Source organism: Hypanus sabinus, chromosome 14, assembly GCF_030144855.1.
Source record: "Hypanus sabinus isolate sHypSab1 chromosome 14, sHypSab1.hap1, whole genome shotgun sequence".
In the NCBI taxonomy this organism is placed as follows: domain Eukaryota; kingdom Metazoa; phylum Chordata; class Chondrichthyes; order Myliobatiformes; family Dasyatidae; genus Hypanus; species Hypanus sabinus.
This window is the reverse complement of record NC_082719.1, coordinates 58,980,399-59,005,212: the sequence shown is the minus strand read 5'-3', so window position 1 is coordinate 59,005,212 and position 24,814 is coordinate 58,980,399. Positions and strand designations below refer to the sequence as shown.

General features: G+C 40.6%; 1 protein-coding gene across 2 annotated transcripts in view; it reads right to left on the bottom strand.

Moving 5' to 3' along the window:
• zdhhc2 (zinc finger DHHC-type palmitoyltransferase 2) overlaps positions 1–24,814 on the bottom strand; it is a 92,340-nt gene that overhangs the window by 49,459 nt on the left and 18,067 nt on the right. For both annotated transcript variants that reach the window (XM_059989271.1, XM_059989272.1), the window contains exons 4-6: positions 4,268–4,388; positions 2,310–2,379; positions 377–409 (exon numbers count right to left, since the gene is read on the bottom strand). In XM_059989271.1, the coding sequence (XP_059845254.1) occupies positions 377–409; positions 2,310–2,379; positions 4,268–4,388 (224 nt within the window). The remainder of the gene's footprint in view (positions 1–376; positions 410–2,309; positions 2,380–4,267; positions 4,389–24,814) is intronic.

The window sequence follows — 24,814 nt, the reverse complement described above, 5'->3', positions numbered from 1 at the left end:
GAAATAGGCAAGTGCAGCCTTATCTGCTGTAACAATGGAGACAGGCATTGTACACAAACACTAGAGTGGAATGAGAGAATGTAACCTTGATTCGAGCCAATTCTGTGCTGCAGCAAGCTCATAAAGCTGAATGGATAGATTCATTCAGAAAAGTAGGCCTAGATTAAGAAAGGAGCAACATGATCAAGGAGTTTTGACACTGTAGATTGGAAGGTGGTTTGCAAGAAGTCAAGGGTTTATTGTGGAACGCTCTCTTGGCAGTTTAGAAAGGGAGGGAGACCACTCGGAATCATTTATAATAATTCACACTAAAGTCTTTGATATTTGATGAAGCAACAAGTATGAGTTGACAAAAAAATACTAAGAGTTTACATACCAAGGACAATGATGATCCATCTTCAAAATGCACCTGTAAATACAGAATATAATGAAATGCAAGATTTGATAAAACCCCACTAAAATCAGGGATTAATACACTACATTTCTGCAGAGGATAATTAGGAGCTAACATATTGCTATGACTGCAGTCACCCAAAGTCCAGAATGGTTAACATGGGCAGACCTCTTTCCCAAAAAAAAAAATCAGCCAACTTGAACAATGATGAGTGGAAAAGGCTCTAAACATTAAAATATAACTACAATGGCCTGTGTCATTTTGGTCTTATGCATCATAGGCACATATAGAGTATATAGCTAGGTTGCCCAAGACTTCTGCACAGTATTTGTGTGGTGAACTACATATACCTGTCTGGACATGCCCCCTGCTGACTGCTCCTGTGGCTCCTCCCAAAGACCCCTGGATAAAGGCAATTGAGGCCTGAGCCCAGCCTCTCAGTCTCCAGGATATAGTATGGTGGTCACTCACTGCTTGTTCCTTCTTCCAGTCAATAAAAGTCGATATCTCGCCTTTACATCTCAGAGTGAGTTATTGATGGTGCATCAATTTGTCAATGTGGTGTGGAGAGTGAGTTTGTAAATCTGGACTGCAGGAGGATGTGGGACAAATGGCAGAGAAGGAGTGCCAGGGCTGGCAGTTGGCACGGGTGTAGACACGCCCAGCCCTGAGACATCAGGCAAGGTCATTTAATTCCAAACAATTCATTTATTGATCATCACAGAATGCATGTCTCCCTGGTGCTTCCTATTCCCTCCCCTTGCTCTTCTCCTTTTCCCAACTATAAGACCGTAAGACCATAAGACAAAAGAGCAGAATTAGGTCATTCAGCCTATTGATTATTCTCTGCCATTCCCTCATGACTAATCCCGGATCCCACTCAACCCCATATACACGTCTTCTCACCATATCCTTTGATGCCTGAACAAGAAACCATCAACTTCTGCTTTAAATATACGCATGGACTTGGCCTCCACCGCAGTCTGTGGCCCAGCATTCCCCAAATTTACTACTGTTTGGTTAAAAAATTCCTCCTTATCTCTGTTCTAGAGGGTCGCTGTTCAATTATGAGGCTGTGCCCTCTAGTTCTGGATACACCCACCATAGGAAACATCCTTTCCACATCCACCCTATCTGGTCCTTTCAACGTTTGTTAGGTTTCAATGAGATCCCCTCCCCCCCACCCCCGCATTTTTCTAAATTCCAGTGAGTACCAGCGGAAAGCTGCTAAATGCTCCTCATAGGTTAACCCGTTCATTCCCATGATCATCCTTGTGAACCTCCTCTGGACTCTCTCCAATGACGACACACCCTTTCTGAGATATGGGGCCCAAAACTGTTGACAATACTCTATGGGTGGCCTGAGCAGTGTCTTATAAAGGCTCAGCATTATTTCACTACCTCCTCCCATAGATGCTGTCTGGCCTGCTGAGTTCTGCCAGCATTTTGTGTTTTTCAGCATTATTTCCTTGCTTTTATATTCTATTCCCCTTGAAATAAATGCCAACATTGCATTTGCCTCTAAATTAACTTTCTGGGAGTCTTGCACATCTGATGTTTGAACCTTCTCCCAATTTAGATAATAGTCTGCACTATTGTTCCTTTCACCAAATGCATTATCATATATTTCCCACACTGCCACTTCTTTGCCCATTCGTCCAATTTGCATAACCAGGATTTCTCTCTCACTACCCCCCACCCACTCAGTCCACAAATGATAAACCAGTCAGGTTTATCATCATTTACATATGTCATGAAATGTGGGTTTTTTTTGCAGCAGTACAACAGTACAACAGCATGAAATTACAACAGTACTGTGCAAAAGTATTAGGCACCCTGGCTATATAAATGTGCCTAAGACTTTTGCATAGTACTGAACCTTCAATAGTGTTCTGGCGAATGAATAAATGCTTACTTGTCACAGACTGAGCAGTGGTGACAGCGATCTGGCTTCACAAGTTGACATCTGTCACAGTATCGAATTGCTTTGGAAACAATGCTATATATAAAAATATGGAACAAATATCTGGGCAAAGACAATACTGTAGGTACGTTCAGTCATATTATTCCATTTCCTTAATATCATCCTTATGAAAAAGGCATTGAAATTACATTGCTTGATAAAAGCATGTGAATACTTATTAAACTAATTTTATTTTTCACTTCTTACGAAAATAATTTTTTGAATTGATCAACTGGATTAAAGCTTCACTAAAATACATTAGTCTCCATTAAAATAGATGAAGGAATTTCATGAGTGCATACAGAAGCACATGGTAGCTACAAAACAAAAAGTAGTTGTAATCTATGCAGTAGGATTTATGTCAAGTGTGAATATATCTTGAGTTAATAATTATCTTTACACTTGTATAATAGCTCATTTCTTCCACTCCCTCCACCATCCCTCGAATATCCAGCCAGTAAAGTAACATCATAATATTCAAAATAATTGCATTTTGTATTTCTTTACAGCTGGTAAGATTTTAAATTTAGCATTTAATGTCAACCAAATTAAACATAAAAATCATAATTTCTACCATAACTAACTCTTATTATCCCATTCTCCCAGCCCCGTTCCACCCTCATTATCCCACCTCCTATATGGGCAGGAGATCTTTGAGTCCACACCTGCAGAACAGTGTACAATTTTGGCCTCCATAATTCAATAATTATAGACTTGCACTGGAAGCAGTGTGTATAAGGCTCACCCAGGGTATGATTAAATACTGAAACACGTAGGATTCTCAGGTGAACTGACGAGATGGACACTCTACGGCTGCTTCTCCTTCAGAGGGCATAGAGAATTGGGGGGCATGTTTTCACAATAAAGTGTTGCCTATTTATGAGGGGGGACAGGACTGCATTCTGGAATTTTCTCCTCCAGATACCGTGGGGCAGAGTCACCGCATACATTAAAGGTTGTGATTGACGGATATTTAGATTACGAGGGAGTCAAGGGGTATGGCGAGACAACAGGAGAGCGATGTTCAGGTCAGGGCTGGATCAAACATAATCTGGTTGAAGGTCTTGGGGAGGTGGGGTGGGGGAAGGAATGAGATTGCCAATCCTGTACTTTGTTTGTGTTCTTACTATCTTATGGCTAAATAATTATAATGAAACAGTGATTTATGGTACTATTTCAGTTTACTGCATTTGACGTAGTTTGAATGTGGAGGCGACAAGTGTAACCACTGAACTAAGGCTGCAATCCATTTTCATTTTTTCCCTACTCCTACACTAAACCTCTCTTCTCAGCATCAAGACTATTACATCAATTATATACAGAAGCTGATAAACATTTCACTTTATAACCTATGGGACACAATAGGGCATTGAACAAATCATAAGCACTGATCCCACTTTATAGAAAACAAAGGTAAGGGATGATCTGCTATTGCCATTTACCCAGCATCTAGACCTATTGATTACCATGAACTACTGCTTAAGCAGTTAACTCCTTTGTTCAGTCTTTTCATTTTATTGTTTCTCCATGTCACCCTATCTGCAGGGTCATCTCTTGCTCTACTGTACATCAGTATATCTCTTACCTTTGAAAGATCACAGACCTGAAATGTTAACTGTCTCTCTACAAAGATACTGCCCGACCTGCTATGTACTTAATGCATCTGTTATATTTCAGATTTCCAGCATCTGTTTTTAACTTTCACATCCATCTTTTTCCAGTTCTGATGAAAGATTAATGACTTGAAGCACTCCTCGAGTCTGCTTGATCTGCAGAATTTCCAGCCTTTTTTGGCTTTATTTATTTAAAGCCAAATACTTTCCGGCCATAAGCAGACAGCATTTCAGCTAACAATGTGCGTAAGACCCAAGTATGTTTAGTAAAGCTGTTCATCTAGATTTATTATTTACCTCCAGATAAGGTTCTTGTATAGATGGGCAATTCCTTGGCCATTCGTCTGAGGACTTCCTGCTGACCTTCACCCCGATCCCCACGTTCTATTTGTTCCCTATCTGTGTACGAAAGGTGGAACTGTGGATAATAATAAAATAATATGCATTTAAGAATAATAAAATATATGCATTTGGAGATCACATGGATAAATGCAAAGAATTCTGGAATACTGCCTCTCAAAGCTATGAACACATGGGTACACCATCATTTGCAGACTTCATTCTAAGTTGGGCTATGTCTATAGATCCTTCAATATTGCTGCCTCCGATATTATTTACATCAGGGGTAGCTTTACTAGGCACCTCGCCATTACATCCAGAGGATATTTAAGGATAGGCAATAAATCCTCTGAGGAAAAACAAAGTACCTCAGATTTTCACAAAGTCTAGCAGAAATTGGAATGGGACAGGGCATTCAACTATAAACAATGCAAAGCATTTGGGCTGGATTCAATTCAAGCATTACAAGCTAATTTGATCACAGCCAAGAGAAATCAAAGTGTTTTAAAATATATAAAAATATTTTCTTCAGCTCAAAGATGGTTGAGAACAGAAAAATTCTGCAGCTGAGTCATTGACTGCAACAAATGGAAATGCAACATAATGGCACTGATGGGTCAGGATTTGATCAGAAGCACAGTGGATAAAACTGTACAGGAAGAGTCTCCGGGTATTTAGTGTGAGTGGATATTCAGAATCAGGCTTAATATCACCAGCATATGTTATGAAATGTGTTATTTTGTGGCAGCAGTACATTGCAATACATAATTAAGAAACTAAAAATTACAATAACTAATTAAATTTATAAATAAGTAGTGCAGAAAAAGAGGGAAGGAAATAGTGAGGTAGTATACATGGGTTGATTGTTCATTCAGAAATCTGATGGCAGTGGGGAGGCAGCTCTTCCACAAACGTTGAGTGTGTTCCTTCAGGCTCTTGTACCTGCTCCTTGATGATAGCAAAGAGAAGAGAACATGTCCTGGGTAAAAGGGATCCTGAATGATGGATGCTGCCTTTTTGAGTCATCGCTTTTTGAAGATGTTGTCGACACTAATAATCATACTGGAGCTGGTTGAGTTGCAACTTTTCTGCAGCTTTTTCTGATCCTGTGCAGTGGCCCCTCCAGACAAGATAGTGATGTAGGCAGTTAGAATGCTCTCCACTGTACATATGTAGAAATTTGCAAGAGTCTTTGGTAATAAAACAAGTTTCCTCAAGTTCTAATGAAATATAGCCACTGTTGTGCCTTCTTTGTAATTGCAATATGTTGGGCCAGGGGAGATGTTGATACCCAGGAACTCGAAACTGCTCACTCTTTCCACTGATCTCTCGATGAGGACTGATGTGTGATCCCTCGACTTCTCCTTCCTGAAGTCCACAATCAATTCCTTGGTCTTACTGACGCTGAGTGAAAGTTTATTGTTTCGACACCACTCAACCAGCTGATCTATCTCACTCCTGAACATCAACTCGTCACCATCTGAAATTCTGCCAACAATAATGTCACTGGCAAATTTATAGTTGCTGTTTGAGCTGTGCCAAGCCACACAGCTGTGGGTATAGAGCAAGTAGAGCAGAGAGCTAAGCACGCATCCTTGAGGTGCACCAGAGAGGAGATTTAGTAAAGAGTGTAAAATGTGGAATATAATCCTAAAATAGGGACAACATTTTATAAAAAAATTTATAGAAAAAAAAGGAAGCATTGCTTTAAGAAGGGAAGGGGAAAGCTGAAAGAAAATTTACAAGGCAAGATTTTCTTTACCCCTACACAGAGAGTGTAGGTACCTGGAATGTGTTGTTAGGAGAGGTGGTGCAAGCAGATAGAACAGCAATGTTTAAGAGGCAATCAGATGGACAAATAAACAGGTATAGAATGAAGGGGTATGTACAATATGCAGGCAAGTGAGTAAGTTAAAATTGACATCACTGTTTAGCGCAGACATTGTGGGCTGAAGGGCAACTTCGTGCCGTATTGTCCTGTGTATCAATTAATCTAAGGGGATAAACTTAACAACAGGGCATACTAAACATAAGTATACAAAGTACATTAAACTAAAATATATATATTATGAAAATAGGAAAACAGTAAAATGGTAATACATTTATACACGTAATGCAAGATAAAAATGTTAGGAATCATGATTTTAAGCAAAGCAATGGAACAACTAAGATTGATTCCTATAATTCACATGTTCTGTGGGAATTCAACACAAAATCTGCTGACTTATTCACTGAATTGCATGGTTGGTGAGTAAAAGCTACAGTACAAGTTCCACATTAACAAAGTACAACCGTCACTATGTCTAACACAAATGCTAGCCCAGCCCAACCAAAAGAGAAAGGGAAAAATAATTATTTAAATACTGGCAGAGTTGCATAGAATTAATTAAAAAGTGAGATGGAATGCAGTTAATTGAGTGAAAATTAAATGACTGGAATTGCTCCTCCATTTATAGTTGTGATTTCAAATGCCATTCTGAAGTTTTGGAAATCTCATTTCCTCTCTGTTCCCTTTTAAGACTGTCCTAAAACCAACATGGTTGATCAAGCTTACGGTCATCCTTTAGTGAAATAAGTTGCATATTTTTCTAAAGGTTTCTAAAGGTCAATGGTCCAATTCTCCTCTTTTGCTGTAGAAAAGAGCTTTAAACCCATAAACATGAAAAACAAATTAAGATCTCCCGCAACATTTAAGAAAAGCATTCTCAATCGATAACTTGAAATTTTTTTTACATTTTTTCTCTGTCAAATAAACTAAATCTGGCCCTGAATTTTTTTGGTAAGTTGTTTTTTTACTGTCACATGTACCGAGGTACAGTGAAAACTTATCATTTTCATCGTCCACACAGATAAATTAATTACAATAGTGCAAGAAGGTAGAACAGTAACAGGAGTGCAGAATAAAGTTCAAGGTACAGAGAAAGTGAAGACAGTAAGGTACCAGGTCACAATGAGATTGACTGTGAGATCAAGAATCCACCTCATCATACCAGGGAAGCATTCAATAGTCTTATAACAATGGGAAAGAAGCTGCCCTTGATCCTGGTGGTACGTGCTTTCAGAGTACTGTATCTTCTTCTCAACTGGAGGAGGGAGAAGAGAGAAGATTATGCTGGCAGATTTACTGTCGCAGTGAGAAGCGTAGACAGAGCCCATGGAGGGGAGGCTACTTCCCCTGATTTGCTGAGTAGTGTCCACCCTTCCTGAAGTTTCTTGCAGTCATGAGCAGAGCAGGTGCCACACTAAGCTATGATGTATCTGGACATGATATTTTCTATGGTACGTCAATAAAAATTGATAATGATGAAAGCAAACATGATAAATTTCTTTAGCCTTCGAAGGAAATTGAGGTATCGGCAGGCTTTCTTGGTTGTGGCGTCAATATAGTTGGACCAGGACACATTAAAGGTGATGTTCACTCTGAAGAACTTATAGCTCTCAACTCCCTTGACCTCAGCACTGTTGGTGTAAACAGGCGCATTTACACTCCCTCTCTTCCTGAAGTCCATGACCAGCTATTTTGTTTTGGTTTTTGGCATGGCATCATGTCACGAAGCTTTCTATTTCTCTCTGTACACCTACTTATTATTATCTGAAGTCCTAAAGTAGTGGTCACCAACCTTTTTAAACCCAAGATCCCTTACCTCAGACTTAGTGAAAGACGAGATCGATTAGTTACACGCATGCGCACTGAGGCAGAAAAGACCGTAAGTGAAACCCTACAAAGTAAGTAGAAATAATGTATAAACACCGGGGTACCCACCCCTTTTTGCACTGCGGACTGGACGACGGGAGGGGGGTGTCAAACACGATGGAAATACAGCGGGACCAGCCGACGGTGGGTGTGGGGGGGTGGTGTTAAACACGACCGGAATACAGCGGGACCGGCCAACAGGATGTGGGGGGGGGGTGTTAAACATGACTGGAATACAGCAATACTCAAAGCAGGTTCCTTATGTCCAGTCTATTCCGCAATTTAGTTTTCGCGGCTCTTGGCACCTACCTTCTGTCCTGCTTTCTCATGTTTTTCCACTCACAAAACTCAACGGATTTGTCTTAAGTTCAGGGTGCATGGACTCAAGGTACCGAAGCAGTTTTGAGGGCTTCATTGCCTCATTAGACAGCCTCTGGGCCCGACCTCCAGCCTCCCACCTGCCCACCAACAGGTGCCTTGGCCAGGTGCGGCTGGTCGTGGATGGGTGAGAGGACAAGGTAAGGGCTGGAGGTCCCTGTGCTGGGGCCACGGTGGTCACAGTCCGGAGAGAGCGACCGACAGAGCGAGGAGTGCATTAGGATGCGCGCCCACCTCACCCCCATGTAGGATCTATCGGCCGACTAAAGTTTGGTTCAGTAGATCACAGCAGCTCTGCTACTTACGAAGCCCTGAGCCTGAATTAGGTCATCTGCAAATATTTTAGCACTGGGTTCCCCACGAACATTCAGTGTGGTAAACAGGTTCAGAGGTGGCATCCATCTGTTGGTGCTCCAGGCCAATAGCAACAACACTTCCCGCTGGCCGCGCGAGGCCAACCAGTGATCCCTGGCGCAAGGGTATCACTGCGTTTAGGCGACTGATGACCTCGTGTGCATTCAACAGTGGGCGTGACAGGGAATGAGGAAAGGTGTGGCTGACCTGTTTCCTCGTGGCCCAGTGGTTGGGAACCATTGAATTACACTGTGTAGTGCGGGGGAGATACACGCATGCGCACTGGGCAGAAAGAATGGAACTAAATCCCCGCAATCCAGAAACAATCTCTCAACGGTATTTGTGTATATAATTTTCTTTTTTTTTTCGGGATCTACTGGGAAAGTCTCAAAGATTGACCAGTTGATAGTGATCGATGGGTTGGCGACCACTGTCTTAAAGCATTTGCTGCCTCATCGGCAGAGCAAGGCTACATTTTATGTTAGGGTATCTCTTGTTGCCTTTAAATACAGAAGTTGAAATCTAGAGGGCTGCATCATGGTGTTTGGACCTTCCCTGAAGACCTCTTCTACTTATGTTTGAGAAATCAGAAATAGATCCTTTAACTTGAGTATCACCACTAACCTGAGAGTTAGTTTCAGTAACCAGCAACTAGTCTAAATTATTACATGGCCACGTGAGTCACCAGGTTTTCAGTCCTAAAACTAAGTATCCTATTGTCATCCAGACCCTTCCTTCTTCTGACCCTTTGTAAGGAAGAGCTTTGGCCATTTAATTTTATCTGCTGATAACGTCCATTGGGTGTGAATCTCCAGATTTGGGATTTTCTCTCATTGGCTCAGCCATGTTCTGTGCAAATAACAGCCTCACAGAATCCCTGACATCATCACACAGAAATCTTCCACTATTGTTCTCCTTGGAATGTCCCAGACCAATTCCTGGTGTATGCTAATTAGCTGGACAGTAAACTAATAGATTAGAGTTGATTCATGGGAAAAATTGCCACTATGGGTATAATATGGTTGGAATTAGAGAATGGACCCAGCAAAAAGATTATTAACAAAACACCAAAATGCATATCTTTTCATTATGTAAACAGCATAGTGACCATAAGCCTGTGAACACCCTGACCTTTAGCAATTGAATTGAATGATCTTTATTGTCATTATACATAGGTACAATGAAACTCTGTTTAGCTTCCTCTCAGACGATTAAATAAAGCGGTAGATAAAAACAAGACAGCAATAAAAAAAACAGTATTAAATAGATAAGTAGCAAAAAATAAGTTGCAGCAGCACCAGAATATCACAGTAATGCACAAAGTACCGTTAGTGCAAGTATTTGAGTCCTTATGTGTGCAAGTGTGTGCTCAGAGTTTCAGTCATTGTTCTGTGGGAGTGCTGTGATGGAGGCCACAGCTCTGGGGTAGAAGCTGTTCCTCAGTCTATTTGTTCTGGCTTTTAGTGTCCTGAACCTTTTGCTGGATGAAAGTGGGTCAAACAGGGAGTGGCCGGGGTGTGTGGTGTCTCTGGTTATGCTGATTGCTCTCCTCCCGAGTCTGCTGGGATAGATGGTGTCCAGTCCTGGGAGCTCCATCCTGACAATTCGCTGGGCCGCCTTCACCAAGCGATGCAGGTGTTGTCGCTCAGTGGCTGTGCAGCTGGCATACCGCACGGTGGCGCTGTCGGTCAGGATGGATTCAATTGTGCTTCTGTAGAAGTTAAGCAACAGTTTTTGTGGGAGTTTGGTCTGTTTCAGCTTCCTGAGGAAGAAGAGACTTTGTTGTGTCTTTTTTACAAGCAGCGAGGTGTTGGTGGTCCATGGCAGTGAGGTGTTGGTGGTCCATGTCAGCGAGGTGTTGGTGATCCATGTCAGCGAGGTGTCTGTGGTCCACGTCAGCGAGGTGTCGGTGGTCCACGTCAGCGAGGTGTCTGTGGTCCACGTCAGCGAGGTGTCTGTGGTCCACGTCAGCGAGGTGTCTGTGGTCCACGTCAGCGAGGTGTCGGTGGTCCGTGTCAGCGAGGTGTCGGTGGTCCGTGTCAGCGAGGTGTCGGTGGTCCACGTCAGCGAGGTGTCTGTGGTCCACGTCAGCGAGGTGTCGGTGGTCCGTGTCAGCGAGGTGTTGGTGGTCCATGTCAGCGAGGTGTTGGTGATCCATGTCAGCGAGGTGTTGGTGGTCCATGTCAGCGAGGTGTTGGTGGTCCATGTCAGTGAGGTGTTGGTGGTCCATGTCAGCTGTTTGGACAACATAACTCCAAAGAACATTGTCTCCAATGGACAAGGAGCAGGTGGTATGGGAAAGGGGTAGGCTAATTGTGAGGGGAAAAGGCAGGAACTACAGAGCATAAATTGGGAGCCGCTGTTTTCAGGGAAATGCACAGTAAAATGTGTGGTTTGTTTGGGGAACACTTGCAAAGGGTTCTGGACAGATTTGTCCAATTGGGGGGACATCACGTGATGACGTAGGATCGAGATAGTTACTTATAAACTACTCCAGATTGTTTCAAGTTATGCCTCACAAACAGAAGATGATGAAAACTACTACCGTGAAGACAACGCAAGTTGGAACAGAATCAAGGCCCACTTCTGCCAAAGAACCGCGGGCTCAGGTACATTATACCACCAGCGATACAGAACAGGAAACTGCGGCAACATCGACCATTTCTAAAGAAAAAGACCAACGAGAACTGTGAAAACGTAAAGGAAGGAGCATGCGCAAACGAGAGCAACCAGAACTACAAATCCCAGTTACGATTGAAACCGAAAGTGAAAGTGAATCTGAGGTGGATTCAGATTCTTTGGAAAAATCAGACCAAGTTGGAGGTAAAAGTTTTTCTGGAAATATAGAAAAAACTTTGATGAAAATAATGCATAAATTAGAAAAATTAAATGCATTAAAAGCAATTAAAATTGATAAATATGGAGATTATGTTTGATAAAATGACAAAAAGGCAGGAAAAAATGGAAAAGAGAATTATAGATTTGGAAACTACAACGGAAGACATGGTTGAAAGAATGAATAAAATGGAAGATAACATCTCTGCCTGGACATCAGAAAGAAAACAATTTATGGAAAAAATTGATAAGCTTGAAAATTTTAGTAGACGAAACAATATTAAAATTGTTGGACTTAAAGAAGATATAGAAGGAGAAGATCCAATAATTTTTTTTTCAAAAATGGATCCCTGAAAAACTGGAAATGGAAGGAGAAACTCTAATTGAGATTGAAAGGGCTCTTACAGCCTGAAGGCCAAGATCTCAAGCTGATCAAAATCCACGATCAATTTTGATAAGATGCTTACGATACCAAGATAAAGAAAAGATCCTGAAGGCGGCTGCCCAATGTACCAAAAAGAGGAACAGGCCATTGATGGTAGCAGGGAAGGCAGTTCTTTTTTATCCTGATATAAGTTATAACCTTTTGAAGAGAAAGAAGGAATTTAACCCAGTGAAAAATGTTTTATGGGAAAAGAGTTATAAATTTATAATACGTCACCCAGCAACACTGATAATTTTTTTGGAGGAGGGAAAAAGAAGATTTTTTACCGATTATCGAGAAGCGGAGGAGTTTGCACAAAAACTTCTATCTACTCACTAATTACACATAGAGATTTCCAAGCGTAATGGATTAAAGATGAAGATAGAGACAGAGAATGGAAGTGATGGACATTTAAGGATGATACAGGGGAGAAAAGCAAAATTTCAGAAATACTAATTGAGAATAGTATTTTTTTCTATATAGTATGTGTGTATATATATATATATATATATATATACTTTTTATGTTGCGGGGGGCGGCTGGGGAGCTTTGGATCGATTACTACGGGATTCATGTATGTAATCATGGTGATCGCCATGACCCGTACAACAGAGGGGGGTAATGTTGTGTTCTTTTTTTTTTCACAACATTAGTAGGGGGGTATTTTGTTTTTTTCTTTATACTCTATTTTTCTTCTATCTTTCTGCCTGGATGATTGGTGGGGACACACACAACAACATGGAGAATTTAAAAAAGATTTCCCAGGATACCATGAAAGTTGAAAGATTAGGTATTATTATAGATTGGAATAACATAACTAAAAATTATGACTAATTTACTGAATTTTTTAAGTTTTAATGTTAATGGGCTTAATGGACCGGTGAAAAGAAAAATAATTTTAACATACATTAAAAAATGAGAACAGATATAGCTTTTTTACAAGAAACACATTTAACAGACATAGAACATCAGAAATTAAAAAGAGACTGGGTTGGAAATGTAATTGCAGCTTCATTTAATTCAAAGGCGAGAGGAGTTGCAATTTTGGTTAATAAAAATTTACCAATTAAAATACAAAACATATTAATTGATTCAGCGGGGAGATATGTAATTATACATTGTCAAATTTTTTCAGAACTATGGACTCTTATGAATATTTATGCACCAAATGAAAATGATATAAAATTTATACAAGAGGTCTTTTTGAATTTGGCTAACGCACATGACAAAATATTAATAGGCGGAGATTTTTACTTTTGTCTAGATCTAGTTTTAGATAGATCAACAAAGCTGATCACAAAATCAAAAGTAACAAAATTAACTCTATCATTGATGAAAGACTTAAATTTGATTGATATATGGAGAAGAATTAATCCAAAAGAAAGAGATTATTCATTTTATTCAAATAGATATAAAACATATTCAAGGATAGATTTTTTCCTATTATCAATGAATATTCAAGATAGAGTGAAAAATATGGAATATAAAGTGAGAATATTGTCAGATCATCCTCCTTTGATAATGACAATGATAATGATAGATAAAGAGGAATCAATTCATAGATGGAGATTTAATTCAATATTACTAAAATGTCAAGATTTTTGTGATTTTATGAAAAAGCAGATTCAGTTCTTTTTAGATACAAATTCACATTCAGTTGATGATAAATTTATATTGTGGGAAGCAATGAAGGCATATTTGAGAGGTCAGATAATAAGTTATACTTCTAAAATTAAGAAGGAATACATGATAGAAATAGATCAATTGGAAAAAGAGATTACAAAGTTAGAAAAAGAATCTCAAAGAAATATGACAGAAGAAAAATGAAGACAACTTATTAATAAGAAGTTACAATATAATACACTTCAGACATATCGAACAGAAAAAGGAATTATGAGAACTAAACAGAGATATTATGAACTAGGTGAAAGATCACATAAGGTCATTACATGGCAGTTAAAAACAGACCAGACTTCTAAAACAATAAATGCAATTTGAACAAGAGTAAATAAAATTACTTATAATCCTTTAGAAATTAATGAAATTTTTAAGAATTTTTATTCTGAGTTATACAAATCAGAATCACAAAATGATAATGTCAAGATAGAAAGGTTTTTATCATAAGTAACTCTTCCAGAATTAAATACGGAAGAACAGAAGGGATTAGATATGCCTTCTACATTGAAAAAGATCGAAGAAGCCCTAGGATCACTTCAAAGTAATAAATCTCCAGAAGATGGCTTTCCACCTGAATTTTATAAAAAGTTTAAAGATTTATTAATTCCTCCTTTTATGGAGTTAATACATCAAGCGGAAAGAACGCACAAACTTCCAGAATCTTTTTTGACAGCTATTTTAATTGTTACGTCCGTAGCCCCCTCCTTTGTGAGAATCGCAAGATCACTGGTGGGTTGGGTCAAGGGGCCCAGGAAATGAGAATGGGACGTGCAAAATGCCTCGTTTCCCCGGTGATGTAAAGCTACAGGACATGGCTATTGTCTCCAGAAGACCAAGTTGTGTTTTGAGTACTGTACTATTCATTGAAGCCCCTCAGGGGTTGACCAGAGTGGGCTGGTTGAGGGATTGCATCATCCCAACCTGTTTGACATCTGAGACCCATTGAGGAAGTATAAAAGAGGGTCTGGGGAACAACCCCTTCAGACGCACCAGAAGAAACGTTAAGCGACCACGTAACAGCAGGAGGTCATCTGAAGCAGGCCACGTGCGTTCGATTCCATGGCTAGAATTGGTGGCTGGAACCACAGGAAAACAGCTTTCAGCTAACAACGGGGAAGCCAGCTCCCCTGACTCAACTGATCGGCATCTTAAAAGACCTGGGGCAAGTTTAAACCACATCACTTTTAAACCCAACAACGCTGCAGCTTGAACGAACTGATAGTGACTGTTATCTTTCCATTGGACAATATATTAACCCCTAGACAATGATAGAGCTATTTCTTATTGGTCATTAATATACCCGCGCTTAGATTTAGTATTGACGACGTATATTATCTGTATGTTTGCATTAATCTTATTTTTGTGCCCTTTATCAATAAATACTTTTAAAAATAGTACCATCAGACTTCAACGGACCTCTCTATCTTTGTTGGTAAGTGATCCAGTTACGGGATACGTAACAAAGTTGGGGTTCTCGTCTCGAGATTTGACACCAAATTGGGAGGCCAGTGAATTGGGCTTGTAGGTCCAAAACTTGGATCTGCTTACGCGGGTAGTCAGACGGGAAACCAGCAAAGATGGACGTGGGTGAATTTATAGAAAACCCGACTCTGGAGGCGCTGGAGGTGGCCTCCAAATCGGACTTGATAAAATTGGCGAAGGAGTTAAATCTCGCAGGGGTGAGGTTGTCAATGAAAAAGCATGAGGTGCGAAGAGCAATAACTCAGTATTATATAGGGAAGAATATGTTTACAGATGAGGTATTGAAAAATATCCCTGAAGAGGCACCCGCTAGTGGGACGGCTCAGTTAGAGTTGCAGAAATTAAAGTTGGAACATGCAATTAAGTTAAAGCAGCTGGAGGCAGCCGAGAGAGAGAAAGAGAGAGAGCAAGAGAGGGAAAGGGCCAAGAGAGAGAGAGAACAAGAGAGGGAAAGGGCCGAGAGAGAGCAAGAGAGGTAGAGGGCCGAGAGAGAGTGAAAGAGAGGGAGAGAACCGAGAGAGAGAAAGAGAGGGAGAGGGCCGAGAGAGAGAAAGAGAGCGAAAGGGCCGAGAGAGAGTAAGAGAGGGAGAGGGCCGAGAGAGAGAAAGAGAGGGAGAGGGCTGAGAGAGAGAAAGAGAGGGAGAGGGCTGAGAGAGTTTGAAAGAAAGGGAGAGGGCTGAGAGAGAGAAAGAGAGGGAAAGGGCCGAGAGAGAGGAGGGTCGAGAGAGAGAAAGAGAGGGAGAGGAGGAGAGTTATGACAAAGTAAAGGCGGCCATTCTCCAGAGTTATGAGCTAGTACCTGAGGCCTACAGACAAAAGTTTAGAAAATTATGGAAAGGGTGGAATCAGATGTATTCCGAGTTTGCCTATGAGAAGGGTGCGCTCTTGGACCGGTGGTGCACCACAGAGAGAATGGGAGAGGATTATGGGCGTCTCAGGGACTTAATTGTGATTGAGGAATTTAAAGGTTGTGTTTCGGAGGATATCCGGACGTATTTGAATGAGAAGCCGCATAAGTCCATCTCGGAATTTGCTAGGTTCACAGATGAATATGCTCTAAGCCACAAGACCAAGTTTTCCTCGATTAAAAGCTCCCAGAGAGACCGTGGGAACGATCGAGAAAGTCCGCCGGCTGAGGCAGAGGTCCCGCCGGAAGCTAGTGGTAAGGTTGAGGAGGAAAGGCCAGATGGCCAGATATTTCCGGGCTTGACCTGTTTTAATTGTGGAAAGGGGGGACATATTGCATCTCGGTGCTTTGCTCCGAGGAAAGAGACAGGAAAAGGGACAGTGGCCGTCCCTATCAGATGTGCCCTGGTGATCAGTAAATCGACAAGAGAGCCTCGGGTAGACAGAGTATGAGAAAGGTCTGAGACTTGTCTGTCACACTGAACCGTGCCTGTGAGGGAGGGGGACACACCAGTTCCTGTACGGATCTGGAGAGACACGCGGCCTGAGCTGTCATTAATCAGCAGTAAGGTACTAGAGTTTGGTTGAAAGACGAGGATGGTAGCTGTGAAGGGAATAAGTAAAGGAACAGAAATGGTGCCCTTACATGTCATTATGGATTGTGAGCTGGTATCTGGACCAGTTGAAATAGGGGTGCGATCAGAATTCCCACGAACTGACGCGGACGTCCTTCTTGGTAACGATTTAGCAGGTGTAAGGTTTGGTCGGCAATGCTGCCGACCTGCCAGTGTGGTGGCCCCGCCCCTAGATTCCCAGACCTATCCCGCAGGCGCGGTCACTCGCCGAGAGAGGCAGCTGAGAATGAGAGCAGTTTAAATCCAGCCAGTTTTGATTTGGCCGAGATGTTTCTACCGACCCTGTACCACGAGGGTTTAGAGGGTGGTAAAACGAAGAGTAATAAAGTGGAAGAGGGTAAGGGAGCGGAGGTAGACCTGCCCTTAGCAAGGAGAAAGGCCCTAGAGGCAGGAAATAAAGATGAGGAACCGATAGAGCGGTTAAGAGGTCCAGAGTTGGACAGGGATGATCTGTCTGGTTTGGCAGAACTGTTTGAAGAAGTTGAAAATTCTAAAGGTGTTCCCGATAATGAAATGAGGGCAACCCTAGATGAAAGGGGTGCCCTTGCCTTGAAGAAGTCTGCTGGGTTGGCAGATGAGGTTGTTTCAGCCTGCGGGGTTGAGTTTACTCCGGAAGGGAGCTGCCCAGAGAGTAGCTGGGAGGATCGAGGAAATGTAGGATTTGAAAAGGGTACGGGTATTGAAAGCCTGGAAGAGGCCAATATCCCATTTGAGTGTGTCCAAGATGGGGATGTACGTGGTACTGAACCTAGTAATGGAGCTCAGAAAAAGTCTGAGGTATTTGATTCAGTGGAACAAGACGGCCGTCCTGGTGGGTCAGATATACTTGGTTCAGTGAAGAAAGGGTTAACCTTGGTAATAGTGGGAAGTGAGAGTTCCCAGGTGTGTGTGCTCGAAGGTGTGCTGAATGTTAATGCAGAGTTCACAAATGGGGAGATAAATATTATCATTGAAGGAAACGGGAAATCTGTAGTTCCCAAATCGAATGAAGAAATTTTAAACCCTGCCGATCGCTTCCCGATTCAGCTGGAAGGTGACGGGGCCCCCCACGCTATTATTATTCCAAAATGTGGTGTGAAGAGGCAGAATTTGAAATGCTGCTTGAGCAAAGTGGTCGAACTGAAAACACATAGCCTGAAGGGTCCTGACGAGAGGGTTAGCCACCTGTGTAAAATTAAAGAGTGGGGTGGAAATTCAGAAGGTGGTCTAACTTTGGGACAAGGTGTTGATAAAATAATTCCTATATCTCACCACATTACCCAAGCTCCCCACGTGGGAAGTACCCGGAAACGAGGCGAGGGTTAATGGGAACGCCATTTTTAAATAGCAAAGCCGGTTGTACGGGATTTCGACACAGCCTGTGAATAATAAAGACAACCCCCTTGAAGCCTGCCTGTTCAATTTGAAAATGACCGAAAGATTAGTAGTTCCATAAACTTTTGTAGATGCACGGAAGCTGAGATCACACCTCCTTAGAGTTGTTGCTGAAGGAAAGAAATAAAAAAAAAGGTGGTTATTAAATTGAAGTCTGATGCTACAAGACTTTAGTACGGTACATGATGTTAAGATATTGAAGAAAGTGACACTGTAATCGTTAACTGTTTAGATACTGAAGTGAAGGTATCACTGTATTACACTGTAGAGAAAAAAAAATTTGGTGTTGTGTTAGATTCTAACACCCTGTGAGACTCTGTATTCGTTTTTTTCTGATGGTAAAAAACGCCTTGAAGAAAGGGGGTGTTATGTCCGTAGCCCCCTCCTTTGTGAGAATCGCAAGATCACCGGTGGGTTGGGCCAAGGGGCCCAGGAAATGAGAATGGGACGTGCAAAATGCCTCGTTTCCCCGGCGATGTAAAGCTACGGGACATGGCTATTGTCTCCGGAAGACCAAGTTGTGTATTGAGTACTGTACTATTCATTGAAGCCCCTCAGGGGTTGACCAGAGTGGGCTGGTTGAGGGATTGCATCATCCCAACCTGATTGACATCTGAGACCCCGTGAGGAAGTATATAAAACAGTCTGGGGAACATCCCCTTCAGACGCACCAGATGAAACGTTAAGCGACCACGTAACAGCAGGAAGTCACCTGAAGGAAGCCACGTGCATTTGATTCCGTGGCTGGGATTGGTGGCTGGAACCACGGGAAAACAACTTTTAGCTAACAACGGGGAAGCCCGCTCCCCTGACTCAACGGATCAGCATCTTAAAAGACCTGGGGTAAGTTTAAACTGCATCACTTTTAAACCCAACAAAGCTGCAGCTTGAACGAACTGATAGTGACTGTTATCTTTCCATTGGACAATATATTAACCCCTAGACAATGATAGAGCTATTTCTTATTGGTCATTATTATACCCGCACTTAGATTTAGTATTGACGACGTATATTATCTGTATGTTTGCATTAATCTTATTTTTGTGCCCTTTATCAATAAATACTTTTAAAAATAGTACCATCAGACTTCAACGGACCTCTCTATCTTTGCTGGTAAGTGATCCAGTTACGGGAATTCGTAACATAATAGTATTGCCAAAAAAGATAGAGATCTTTTAAAGCCAGCATCATATAGACCTATTTCTTTATTAAACACTGATTATAAAATAATAGCAAAAATCTTATCTAACAGATTATCTAAATACTTACCAAAATTAATACATATGGATCAAACAGGATTTATTAAAAATAGACAATCGGCAGATAATGTAACTTGGTTATTTAGTATAATTCATTTGGCACAAAAGAGGGAGGAAATGAGTGTGGCAGTTGCTTTAGATGCAGAAAAAGCATTTGGTAGATTGGAATGGGATTTTTTTATTTAAGGTATTGGAAAAATATGGATTAGGAGTATCTTTTATAAAATGGATTAAAACCCTAAATACTAATCACAAAGATAAAGTAGTGACAAATGGTCAAATTTTAACACCATTTCAGTTAACAAGGTCAACTAGGCAAGGTTGTCCATTATCACCTGCTTTATTTGTGTTGGCGATAGAACCATGAGCTGAATTAATTAGAATGGACCCAGATATTAAGGGTTTCAGAGTTAATCAGGAAGAATACAAGATTAATTTATTTGCTGATGAAGTTCTGCTTTATTTAACAAACCTATTGCACTCGTTGCGTAAATTATCCTATAGATTAGAAGAATATGGGAAAATATCAGATTATAAAATAAAGTGGGATAAAAATGAAATTTTACCTCTTACTAAAGGAGATTATAGTCAATGTCGATTAATAACTCAATTTAGATGGTCGGCAAATGGTATAACATATTTAGGTATAAGAGTTGATAATGATATAAAGAACTTATATAAATTAAATTACTTACCATTATTGAAAAAATTTCAAGAAGATCTTGATAAATGGATGGTATTACCAATAACATTAGTAGGTAAATACCATAAAAATGAATATATTCCCTAGACTACAATACTTATTTCAATCACTACCAATACAACTACCCCAGAAGTTTTTACAAGAGTTAAATAAATATGTGAGGAAGTTTCTTTGGAAAGGTAAGATGTCAAGAATATCGTTAGAAAAATTGACATGGAAATTTGATCTAGGAGGGTTACAGCTTCCAAATTTTAAGAATTATTATAAAGCAAATCAACTTAGATTTATTGCAACTTTTTTTGAGAAAGGTAGACCGGCATGGATTAGAATAGAACTAGATAAAATAGGAGAAAATACACCAGAAGATTTTATATATAAATGGGAATCTAAATGGATACGGGAAAAGAAAGAATCTCCTATATTAAAATATTTGATTGACTTATGGAATAAGATAAATGTTGATGAGACAAAGAAATCTTTATTAGCAAAGAGATATTTAATTCAAAATAGACTTATTCCTTTTACAATGGATAATCAACTTTTATATAATTGGTTTCAAAAAGGGATTAGATATATAGGAGATTGTTTTGAAGGAGGTATATTAATGTCATTTGATCAATTAAAGAATAAATATAAAGTATCAAATAACACTTTTTTGTTACTTCCAATTAAGGGCTTATTTAAGATAAAAATTAGGTCAAACAATGCTATTGCCGAAATCTAATGAAATAGAAACTTTAATTCAAAAAGGAAAGACTAAAAAATTTATTTCTTGTATGTATAGCTTGATTCAAAAACAGGCAATTAAACAAGGAGTCCATAAGTCAAGACAAAAATGGGAAAGTGACTTGAATATTAAAATTGAATAAACAAATTGGTCAAGACTATGTCTTGATAGTATGACAAATACAATAAATGTCCAGTTAAGATTAGTGCAATATAATTTTTTTACATCAATTATATATTACACCACAAAAAATAAATAAATTAAACCGAAATTTATCCATTCAGTAACCAAGAAATCAGTACTTTTTTACATTCTACTTGTAACCAAGAAATCAGTACTTTTTTTACATTCTACTTGGTCTTGTGCTAAAATTCAACCTTTTTGGACAAATTTAAGTTTTATTGGAACACAACTTACACATAATCCAATATTATTTTTATTAGGTGATATTGAAGGGATAAAATCGAAACCCAAATTGAATAAATATCAGAAAGAATTTATAAAAATTGCACTGGCAGTAGCCAAAATGGCTATTGCAGTTACTTGGAAATCGGATACATACTTAAGTATAGATCGTTGGAAGAATGAAATTTACAGCTGTATTCCACTTGAAAAAATTACTTATAATTTAAGAGATAAATATGAAACATTTTTGAAAATTTGGCACCCTTATTTACAAAAGACAGGATTAAATATATAGGTGCTCCGAAGATAAAATAATCAGTTATTTGGGGAAAGAAAGAAATATATATACTAAAGCTATTATGAACTCCATGGAGCATGTGGGGATCTTCTGATATCCAGGCATTCTTTCTTTTTTCTTTCTTTCTTTCTTTTTTTTCTATAGGGATGTTAGGGGGGAGAGGGGAAGGGTATATATTTTTTTTACATATTTTCTTTCTCTTTCTGTAATTATTTGAAAACTCAATAAAAAAAGTTAAAAAAAAAAAGATTTGTCCAATTGATACTGGGAAATGATGGCAGGGTGAAGGAACTACAATTGACAAGAAAGGAGGAACTTTTAGTCAAGACCTTAATGATTATGAAGCAAAGAAAGAAACAGGGCTCTTGAGAGTTATGAGGTAGCCAGGCAGGACCTTAAGATGTGACTTAGGAGAGCTAGGAGGGGACATGAGAAGGTACTGGCGAGGAAGATTAAGAAAAACCTCATAGGGTTTTACAAGTACATGAAAAACAAAGCATGACTAGGGTGAGGGCAGGATCCACTGAGGGATAAAGTGGGAAATGTGTCTGTAGTTGTAAGTGGTAGGGGAGATCCTTAATGAATACTTTGTTTCAGTGTACACCAGTGAGAGGGATCTTGACAAATGTGAGGGCAGTGTAGAATAGATTGGAACATGGCAAGGTTAAGAAAGAGGCAATGTTGGAGCTTTTGAAGAATATTAAGGTAGAAAAGTCCCTGGGGCTGAATGCAATATAGCCCAGGTTACAACAAAAGCGAGTGAAGTGATTGCTGGAGCATTAAAGATAATCTTAGTGTCATCACTGGCCACAGGAGGATGGAAAATGTTGTCTCTTTCTTCAAGAAGGCAAACAGAGATCATTCTGGGAGTTAGAGAGTGGTGGGCAAACTAATGGAGAAGAATTTTAGGGGCATTTGGAGAACATTTTATAAACATTTAGAGAAGCATTGTCTGATATGGGATGGTCAGCATGGCTTTGTGAAAGGCAGGCCATGCCTTATCAACAACACACACAAAATGCTGGTAGAACACAGCAGGCTAGGCAGCATCTGTAGGGAGAAGCGCTGTCGACGTTTCGGGCCGAGACCCTTCGTCAGGACTAACCGAAAGGAAAGATAGTAAGAGATCTGAAAGTAGTGGGGGGAGGGGGAAATGTGAAATGATAGGAGAAGACCGGAGGGGGTGGGATGAAGCTAAGAGCTGGAAAGGTGATTGGCGAAAATGATACAGAGCTGGAGAAGGGAAAGAATCTTGGGACGGGAGGCCTCAGTAGAAAGAAAGGAGGTGGGGGGGAGCACCAGAGGGAGATGGAGAACAGGCAAACAACTACATATGTCAGGGATGGGGTAAGAAGGGGAGGAGGGGCATTAATGGAAGTTAGAGAAGTCAATGTTCATGCCATCAGGTTGGAGGCTACCCAGCCGGTATTTAAGGTGTTGTTCCTCCAACCTGAGTTTGGATTCATTTTGACAATAGAGGAGGCCATGGATAGACATATCAGAATGGGAATGGGACGTGGAATTAAAATGTGTGGCTACTGGGAGATCCTGCTTTTTCTGGCAGACCAAGCGTAGGTGTTCAGTGAAACGGTCTCCCAGTCTGCGTCGGGTCTCACCAATATATAAAAGGCCACACCGGGAGCACCAGACGCAGTAAACCACACCAGCCGACTCACAGGTGAAGTGTCGCCTCACCTGGAAGGACTGTCTGGGGCCCTGAATGGTGGTGAGGGAGGAAGTGTAAGGGCAGCACTTGTTCTGTTTACAAGGATAAGTGCCAGGAGGGTGATCGGTGGGAAGGGATGGGGGGGACGAGTGGACAAGGGAGTCGCGTAGGGAGCGATCCCTGTGAAAAGCAGAAGGGGGGGGGAGGGAAAAATGTGTTTGGTAGTGGTCAACTCCCTTGACCACCCTTAGCTTCATCCCACCCCCTCCAGTCTTCTCCTATCATTTCGCATTTCCCCCTCCCCCCACTACTTTCAAATCTCTTACTATCTTTCCTTTTGGTTAGTCCTGACGAAGGGTCTCGGCCCGAAACGTCGACAGTGCTTCTCCCTATAGATGCTGCCTGGCCTGCTGTGTTCCACCAGCATTTTGTGTGTGTTGTTTGAATTTCCAGCATCTGCAGATTTCCTCATGTTTGTCCGTGCCTTATCAGCCTGATTGAATTATTTGAAGTGACAAAAATAATGTGGGAAGAGCAGTGAATGTGGTGTAAATGGATTTTACTAAGGCAGTTGAAAAGGTTCCCCTTTGTAGGATCTTTCAGGAAATCAAGAGACATGGGATCCATGAAAACTTCGCAGTGTGGATTCAGAACTAGCTTGCCTATAGAAGGCAGAGGGTGATATTCAACCTGGAGATCAGTGACCAGTAGTGTTCCACTGGGATCTGTTTTGGAACCCCTGCTCTTTGTGATTTTTATAAATGATTTGGAAGAGGAACTGGAAGGATGTATTAGTATGTTTTCAAACGACACAAATGTCGGTGGCTTTGTGAATAGTGTAGAGGATTATCAAAGGTTACAACAGACCAGATGCAGAACTGGGCTGAGAAACGTCAGATGGAGTTCAATTTGAAGAAGTGCAAAATGAAGCACTTTGGAAGGTCGATCTTGAAGGCAGAATACATGGTTAAAGTTAGAATTCTTGGCAGTGTAGAAGAACAGAGGGATCTTGGAGTTCAAAGATTAGGTGGTTAAGAAGGGGTATGGTGTGTTGGCCTTCATTAGTTGGGAATTGAGTTGAAGAGTTTCTAGGTAATGTTGCAGTCAGACCACACATGGAGTATCAAGTTCAGTTCTGGTGGCCTCATAAGAGGAAGGGTGCAGAGGAAATTTACCAGGATGCTGCATGGATTAGAGAGCACGTCTTATAATGAACAGTTGAGTAAGGATGAAAATAAGGATGAAAAGTGACGTGATAAGATGCATAAAATTATAAAAGGCACAGATAGAGTAGACAGCTAGTGCCTTTTCCCCTGGGCAGCAATGGTTCATAGCAGACGATTTCCCTTTAAGGTGAGTGGAGGAAAGTGTACGGGAGATGTCAGGTGTAGGTTTTTTTTTATATACTCAGAGTTGAAAGTCCCTTGAATGCACTGCCAGGGCTGATGGTGGAGGCTGATTCATTAGGAACATTTAAAAGACTCTAAGATAGGCACATGGATAAAAGGAAAATAGAGGGTTATGAGCTGAGTCGGAGGAAAGGTTTAGATTGATTGAGGAGTAGGTTAAAAAGACGGTATAACATTGTGGGCCAAAGGTCCCATATTGTGTTATACTGTGTGTTCTACAAGTACAACAATGGAATGATAGATTTGCAGAACCAATGCATAAAATTCGTCACATGAACA